At 45.6% G+C, this 8983-nt stretch overlaps 1 protein-coding gene across 1 annotated transcript; it reads left to right on the top strand.

The window, feature by feature from the left end:
• Window positions 1–566: 566 nt before the first annotated feature.
• Window positions 567–7192, top strand: LOC311106637 (microtubule cross-linking factor 3-like; the record flags this gene model as incomplete). The annotated part of the gene is made up of 8 exons (XM_084149028.1): window positions 567–1370; window positions 3963–4187; window positions 4328–4486; window positions 4587–4655; window positions 4792–5061; window positions 5257–5634; window positions 5808–6440; window positions 7082–7192. The coding sequence occupies 8 exons, from the start codon at window positions 567–569 to the stop codon at window positions 7190–7192; spliced, it is 2649 nt and encodes an 882-aa protein (XP_084005154.1).
• Between the last annotated feature and the right edge of the window lie 1791 nt (window positions 7193–8983).

Raw genomic sequence — 8983 nt, 5'->3', positions numbered from 1 at the left:
CGCTGGTCTGAAACTGCACATTCTCTCGCGGTAAGAAGCCTCACTAAAATAACACGTTTTGATATGACGTTTTACAGAAAGCGCATGGAAATATTTGTGTGTTTGTTGACCATCTGCAGCCTAATTTATTAACGAATGTTTCTTTTTTATTGAACAAAAGTTACAGCACTTTACAAAACTCACTATAGAAGTATAAACCCATTTAATAGTATCACTTGTATCACTAGGCTATACATCCAGAATAGTAGCCTTGTTATCCACTCTATAAGTTATATTCTATTGACCTTGTGTTAAAAAAAAGTCAAAAATAATATTTCAATGTCACTCTGCAGGCGTCATGTCTCATTTGCAGCATAGGCTACGAGATTTTGTTCATTTCACCCAGACTTTCTATTTATAGTAGGCCTACAAATTGTGGAACCGGTTAACCATCATATTTTATTGTATCCTTTTCCTTTTATCATAAGGATAATAGGCTATATCAATACTTATATTAAGGTTTTATTATTGCCATAAATAATAATAAAAGCATACTTTGAGATGGGCGAGTGGAAACGTCAGGACTGATGGATGACAAGATTAACTCTGCCGCAAGCGGCGCTGCGGATTTTCCAGCGGCAGCATCAGACAATAGCACAGGGAGGAGGCAGCATCGGGCTACCTCGCCGACAAAAATCCGGGAATGCGCCTCAAAACCGGCCCCGAAATCCTCCAGCAGATCCAAAAATATCGTTTCCAAAGGAGGATCGAGGAATAAGGTGGTAAACGAGGGGCTTAGGACCGCTGTTGTGAGGGAGAAGGCGATCGAGAAATGCGACGTGGAAGCTTTTCACCCGGATGGTGCTGAAACTGATGCTGTCAATTGCAATAAAAATAAGGCGGATGCTAGCAGAGAGGAAGGTACGGAGGAGATATTTAACCAGCCGATAGATTCTCAAACCGGTCGTTCCTCGTTACGTTTATCCTGCCTCAAAGGCGAGTGTTCCCAACATATTGGGTCATACAGGCCAGACGGCTCCAGCACCGCGGGTTCGGTGAAAGGGAAAGCGAAGAAGCGGGGAGGGGAGGCAGTGACAGCATCAGCGGGCTGCCGCTGGGACAGAAGCGGGGAATACGTGGGCTGCGGGCCGGGCCTTGGTCTGTGGAGCGGGGGTTGCTTGCAGACTGAACTCATCCACTTCCACCTACATAAAAAGCTGAAGAGAAGCGGCAGCAAGATGCACACCAAGGCAGAAAACGCGCCGGGCGCCGAGGCCGCGGCCGAGCCGGAGCCGGCTACAGAGGCCATAGAGGCGGAGCCCGTGACACAGCAAGACGAGGGCCTGGAGGACGAGCTAGAGAGACTGGTGGATGAGAATGAAGATCTCAAGGTTTGGCATCACTGACATACAATTAATTAAGTTCAATGTATGCAAACACATTGTATGTATGGACCACGTTTTATTAAGATTAAGATTGATTGTGAAATCAGGCCTATTGCCCAGAGTTTGGCACTGACATAGCCCTATGTTCATATAATGCATTTAATGCATGCTTAATTAACTCTTGTACATAGTAGGCCTAAGTGAAAAGGTAGACTTATTTCGTGTTTGATTATAACACGGCAACTGTGTTAGTATTGCTAACGTTATACCAGGCATATTCCCCAAGATGTATCATTAGGCCTATACTGGAAAACTGAATGTTGATATAATGAAGCAATAATCTTTTTTAGCCCACCAGTAGTCTAACTGAATAGTTATTATTCTTTCCATAACATTACAAAGAACTGATGTAGAAATGTGTCTACCTCCCTTGGTTTGTTATGAAATGCTTGTGAAAGCTAAATGATTTAGGTAGACCTATAGCCTACACAAGCCAAACCCCTCCTCCCTATTCAGAACAATAAAAAGCACTATCCTGTGTTTAGCCTACTTCTAATCATTGATTGACATACAGATGTAGGATCTTAATTTGAACCAGTTTGCTACAGTAGGAAAATAATTCTGCAGCAACAGGAAATGTGAATTCTTATGTGGATTATAATTAATGGACATTTATGTAGGGGTTGATACATTTTACAGACACTACCGGCCAAAAGTTTTAGAACACCTACTCATTCAAGGGTTTTTCTTTATTTGTACTATTTTCTACATTGGATAATAATAGTGAAGACATCAAAACTATGAAGTAACAAATATGGAATCATGTAGTAATGAAAAATGTGTTAAACAAATCAAAATATATTTGAGATTTGAGATTCTTCAAATAGCCACCCTTTGTCTTGATGACAGCTTTGCACACTCTTGGCATTCTCTCAACCAGCTTCACCTGGAATGCATTTCCAACAGTCTTGAAGGAGTTCCCACATATGCTGAGCACTTGTTGGCTGCTTTTCCTTCACTCTGCGGTCCAACTCATCCCAGACCATCTCAATTTGGTTGAGGTCGGGGGATTGTGGAGGCCATGTCATCTGATGCAGCACTCCATCACCCTCCTTCTTGGTAAAATAACCCTTACACAGCCTGGAGGTGTGTTGGGTCATTGTCCTGTTGAAAAACAAATGATAGTCCCACTAAGCCCAAACCAGATGGGATGGCGTATCGCTGCAGAATGCTGTGGTAGCCATGCTGGTTAAGTGTGCCTTAAATTGTAAATAAATCACAGACAGTGTCACCAGCAAAGCACCCCCACACCATAACACCTCCTCCTCCATGCTTTACGTTGGGAACTACACATGCAGAGATCATCCGTTCACTCACACCGCGTCTCACAAAGACACAGCGGTTGGAATCAAAAATCTCCAATTTGGACTCCAAACCAAAGGACACATTTCCACCGGTCTAATATCCATTGCTCATGTTTCTTGGCCCAAGCAAGTCTCTTCTTCTTATCGGTGTCCTTTAGTAGTGGTTTCTTTGCAGCAATTCGACCTTGAAGGCCTGATTCACACAGTCTCCTCTGAACAGTTGATGTTGAGATGTCTCTGTTACTTGAACTCCTTGAAGCATTTATTTGGGCTGCAATTTCTGATGTTGGTAACTCTAATGAACTTATCCTCTGCAGCAGAGGTAACTCTGGGTCTTCCATTCCTGTACCGGTCCTCATGAGAGCCAGTTTCATCATAGCGCTTGATAGTTTTTGCAACTGAACTTGAAGAAACTTTCTAAGTTCTTTAAATGTTCCGTATTGACTGACCTTCATGTCTTAAAGTAATGATGGACTGTCGTTTCTTTTTGCTTATTTGAGCTGTTCTTGCCATAATATGGACTTGGTCTTTTTCCAAATAAGGCTATCTTCTGCATACCCCCTCGACCTTGTCACAACACAACTGATTGGCTCAAACGCATTAAGAAGGAAAGAAATTCCACAAATTAACTTTTAAGAAGGCACACCTGTTAATTGAAATGCATTGAGGTGACTATCTCATGAAGCTGGTTGAGAGAATGCCAAGAGTGTGCAAAGCTGTCATCAAGGCAAACGGTGGCTATTTGAAGAATCTGAAATATAACATATATCTTGATTTGTTTAACACTTTTCTGATTATAACATGATTCCATATGTGTTATTTCATAGTCTTGATGTCTTCACTATTATTCTACAATGTAGAAAATAGTAAAAATAAAGAAAAACCCTTGAATGAGTAGGTGTTCTAAAACTTTTGACCGGTAGTGTAAGAGAAAATCAAGTCTAAATTTCAAAGTGGAAATTACAAACTTCAGAAGCCTTTTTAAACCTCAAATACAGGACATGTTTTAAATTTCATGCATTGCAGGACAGTTCTCCAGCAACAGGGTGATCAAATTAAGATCCTACATCTGTAATAATGAAAAATACCCTATTGATCGGTTCAGATTAGCTTGTCCCTATCCAATTACATCATGTTCTGAGGACCTAAACACCAATAACACTGAATCGTGAGCCCCACGCCCCCTGTACGCTACCAGTGCCTGACTGACTGATCACTCTTATTGATGTCCCAGATGGAGATTGAGGAGATGAGGACGGAGATGGACGAGATGCGTGACACCTTCTATGAGGAGGACACGTGCCAGCTGCAGGAAATGAGGCGTGAGCTGGAGCGAGCCAATAAGAACTGCCGGATCCTCCAGTACCGGCTGAGGAAGGCTGAGAGGAAGAAGCTGCGCTACGCCCAGACAGGAGAGATCGATGAAGAACTACTAAGGAGCCTGGAGCAGGACCTGAAGGTATGGAGGGAGGGAGGGAGGGAGGGAGCATAGGCTTGATATTTAAACTAATTTAATTAGTTAGTTGATGCGCTGTCCACTCACCAAGATAATTGATTCAATCAACTTTTAATCAATGTCCCTGATTCGGTGTAATCCAGGTAGCGAAGGATGTGTCTGTGAGACTGCACCATGAGCTGGAGAATGTGGAGGAGAAACGCACAAAGACAGAGGACGAGAATGAGAAACTGAGGCAGAAACTCATCGAGGTGGAGGTGACCAAACAGGCCCTTCAGAATGAGCTGGACAAAGTCAAGGAGGTAAGAGCATACACCCACAGTACACTATATCATCTATACAGCACATATATTGCTATAATACATATTACATAGGTTTATTATTTTATTCAATTCCCATCAGTCTCAGAAGAGAAGAGGAAGCAAGGAGGTTCAAAGGTCAGACAAGAAGTCTGCCCAGACCCCAACAGAGGTGAGGGCTCATCATCAAATGGTTTTATCCTAGAAAACAATAACAAGTGATTTTGTTACAAATACCAGTGAGAGTTGTGTCTGCTGTACTGTACATCTGAAATGCATTATCTTCCTTCCACTTCCCTCTCTCTCAGGACCACAACGAGGACCTCAAGTGCCAGCTGGCCTTCATCAAGGAGGAGGCCGTGTTGATGAGGAAGAAGACAGCTAAGATCGACAAGGAAAAGGACCGTCTGGAGGCGGAGCTACAGAAGTACCGCTCCTTCTACGGGGACCTAGACAGCCCCCACCCCAAGGGTGAGGCCGGGGGACCCCCCACCACCCGCGAGTCCGAGCTGAAGCTGCGTCTGCGTCTGGTGGAGGAGGAGGCTAACATCCTGGGGAGAAAGATCGTGGAGCTGGAGGTGAGAGAGACAGGATGTGATGCAGAGTGTTTGATGTAGGTTATGTCATCAAAGAAACCAGGAAATAAGTTTGCACTTGGGAACACAACTGTTCCAAGCATTTCTATCAGTTCCGTTCAAAACTGCTTTCAGAAAGAGGATGCTAGTGATTCATAACATAACTGACCAATTGTTTTTCATGTCATGTGTTTCCAGGTGGAGAACCGGGGACTGAGGGCCGAGCTGGATGACCTCAGGGGAGAAGGGGAGGGAGAAGGGGGGTCCGGTGGCGGGGCTTTGGGTGGGGTGGGGGCGGGCCGGGGCCATGGGGAGGCAATGACAGAGCTGAGGCAGCAGCTGCAGCTGGTGGAGGACGAGGCAGAGTTACTGAGGAGGAACCTGGCAGACGCTGAGGATCACAACAAGAGGGTGATGGGAGAACTCAACAAGCTCAGGTTTAAGGCTGGGACCCACGAGGGAGGGGCGAGGCATGGAGGAGGGGTAGCAGGAGGAGGAGTAAGCACAGAGAAGGCAGATGCACTGCAGGAGGAACTGAAGACGGCCCGGCTACAGATTAATGATCTCAGTGGGAAGGTGGGATGGTTTTCCATGCGTTGTTTTTCCCTTTTATTTCTGTGACCTAACATACATCGAAAGTATGGTATATGTTAAGCAAAAAGATATGGCTGGAATCAAAGATGAAAACAAAGATAAAACGTCATAAACATAGCATGCCTCATTCATCCAGTCCTCTTCTCTCTCCCCAGGTGATGCAGCTGCAGTATGAGAACCGTGTTCTGCTCTCCAACATGCAGCGCTACGACCTGGCCTCCCACCTGGCCCTGAGGGGGGGCACAAGCCCCCGGGACAGCGATGCAGATAGCGACGCGGGAGGGACAGGCCCAAGCGTGCGCCGCGAGAGCGATGATGACTCCTCCTCCTCCCGCCTCCTGCCCCCGCACCGCAAACGCGAGGGCCCAGTGGGCGGGGAAAGTGACTCAGATGAGGTGCGGAACCAAACCCGCTGCCTCACACCCACCCGGGGTCTCTACACACCACCCCCAGAGGCCGCCACCCACTTCCTGCCCCGCAGCCTACGGGATCGCCAGCAGATGATCGACATCCGGGTGGAGGCGGAGCGTCTTGGCAGGACCATCGACCGGCTCATCGCCGACACAGCAACCATCATCGCAGAGGCGCGGGTGTACGTTTCCAACAGTGACCTGTATGGGCGGGGCAGCGGGGGTGAGGAGGAGGAGGAGGAGGGGGGGAGGATCAGGGAGCATGAGCTGCTGTACAGGATCAATGCCCAGATGAAGGCCTTCAGGAAGGAGCTACAGGGCTTCATAGACAGACTGGAGGTGCCCAAACCTGAGGACAGGGAAGAGGAGCCACTTTCGGTAAGTGTGTGTATGTGTGTGTGTGTGTGCGTGTGCTTGCGTGCGTGCGTGTGTGTGTGTATGTGTGTGTGTGTGTGTACTTGTGTGTGCGTATATGTGTGTGTTTCTGTTCATAAGCCATCAAAGACCAGACATGTTAGCCTTCTACCCTTTTAATTGATACAGGCTGGGTCTCTGTATTTGAGGTGTAGAGTGAGGTCCAGCTTTAGCAGCATGTGGTTCTCTGTAAGTCTAAGCAGCCGTGCTGTAATCTTATTGTTAGGTTAAGTAGACTATCACTCTATTTGAGTGGAAGTGTGTGTGTGTGTGTGTGTGTGTGTGTGTGTTGTGTGTGTGTGTGTGTGTGTGTGTGTGTGTGTGTGTGTGTGTGTGTGTGTGTGTGTGTGTGTGTGTGTGTGTGTGTGTGTGTGTGTGTGTGTGTGCGTGTGTGCGTGCGTGCATGCATGCATGTGTTTTAATTAAAGAGACATAAGACCTGGCCATAACCCACTTTCAGATATGGTTTGGCTGTATCAGCATAGTCTCTTCACTTGTCCCTGACCGTTGAATATTCTGCTGACTCTATTCTCCCTCTTCCTCTGACTCTATTTTCCCTCATTTCTCCTCTGTTGACACTCATGTTCTGTTCTTCCTCTGCCCAGATGTTTCAGCCCATTATTTTACTCATCCTCATACTAGTCTTATTCTCCTCCCTCTCCTATGCCACCATCTTTAAACTTGTCTTTCTGTTTACCCTGTTCTTCGTCCTGTGATCCCGCCTCCCTCAATAGCATAGCCACATCCTTTGTTCGTTTGTTTCTGTTGATTTTTAAATTCGTTGTCAAGGTCAATGCACAGGAGCCACCCTATTCAAGCACAGGCCACAGTCACATAACTGGATGTACAGTATGCTTATGTTCAACACTGGAGACTACATTACCCACTACCCACCACTTCCTTCATTGCCCCCAAGTAAAGGTGAGTTCGCGTAATAACACCTGTTTTGCCCAATTCCAAAATTAAATCCTATAGCCATAAAGGTAGGCCACCACCTTATGGTAGCCTAGTAGATAAGAAATGGACCCTCTGATAGGCAAGGTGGAATTTCCTCCTCATTGTTTATTCAAGTGTAAAATAATCGCTGCTATTATGTTAAACAAACATAATAGCAGCGATTCAGAACCATGGACAACGACAATCGGAATTCCGAAGTTCGGCAACTGTACAGCGTGGACAAATACATCTTCTTCTGTAACAGATTGTGACAGTCCTGTGTTGTAGTCTTTTTCAGATTTAGCCTATAGGCCTACATTAATCAACGATTATGCTGCTTTTATCTAAGGTAAGATCAACTGTGTTTCTCTCCTCCTTCCTGTCCCCATACTCATTCTGGTAAATTTAGTGAGGAATGAGTAGGCCTACAGTTGGCTAGCTCGTATATTGAGGAAGAATGTATGACCTGTCTTCCGGACATCCAAGCAATAGCTTTGAGTCAAGAACACCGTCACACAAAAGGTTCATATTACCTTAGTCTGAGGATTCCCACATTCCTATCCACACCAAATATATTTTGGTTTTGAGCTATCAGATGCGTTTTGCAACGCTTCTTGTTTATGTCGACAAGTGTCCGTCGTGTCTATAATCTATTTGGGTCAGAACCTAGCGGGGATCGAATGACGCGCGCGGTGATATTGTGCAACCTTCATCAACAGCAATTGACAATGTCAAAATAAATAAACTGTAAAATAGTCATGAAATGGGATCAAAATACCTGCCAACGCGCCAGACATCCAGTTTTGCTGCGAAGCCTTTCAAATAAACATATTAGCGCAGGTGTCACATATCGGTAGTCTACACTTTGGCTACACTTTTACATTTACATGTACGTCATTTAGCAGACGCTCTTATCCAGAGCGACTTACAAATTGTCAACAATTAAGAGTAGCTTGGAGTCACAAGACGAAATCTGCCAAGCACCCCAAAGCGGAGTAGCAACAGGGGTGCCAATTGGCTGCGCTGAAATAGCTATGTAAACACTTTCCCTCTCTCCATTGCTTTGTAATTATAGCCAGGATGCTAGTGACGACAGTCGTGCTAGAATACATTTGACATTATGATACTTGATCCTGGCTCCAGTGACGCGACGTAAATACCACGCGCACTATAAAGGCAGGGTCCCCCTCTGGAACAGAAGTTGTTTACCCTGGGAAAAAAGGCACCTGCTCCGGACTTAACCCCGCTGCCTAGGCGTGACAAGAGAGGGCTCCTTTAAATACAATCCGCGGGACTTTACGTGCTAGAGTGGAGGCAACCGAAAGGGTGAGCTGTGGAAGAGGGGAGCACAACCGCTACCCGGCAGACATACACACACCTTGCGAGCTAAAGAGAGGGTCACGGTGAAGACCTTGTCTAGACTAAAGTCTAATTTTCTGCCATTTATTTATTATAAGTATCTGCCACTGCAATATACCCCCAGCAATTACCAATGAAATCGTCAAGGAAAATATTGCACAGCCAGGTAAGGCCACACGCAGAAGTTAATATTTTAATTTGTTTTATTTTAT

Source organism: Coregonus lavaretus, assembly GCF_964263955.1.
Source record: "Coregonus lavaretus genome assembly, chromosome: 31".
Classification (NCBI taxonomy): domain Eukaryota; kingdom Metazoa; phylum Chordata; class Actinopteri; order Salmoniformes; family Salmonidae; genus Coregonus; species Coregonus lavaretus.
This window is presented reverse-complemented; position numbering and strand designations above follow the sequence as displayed.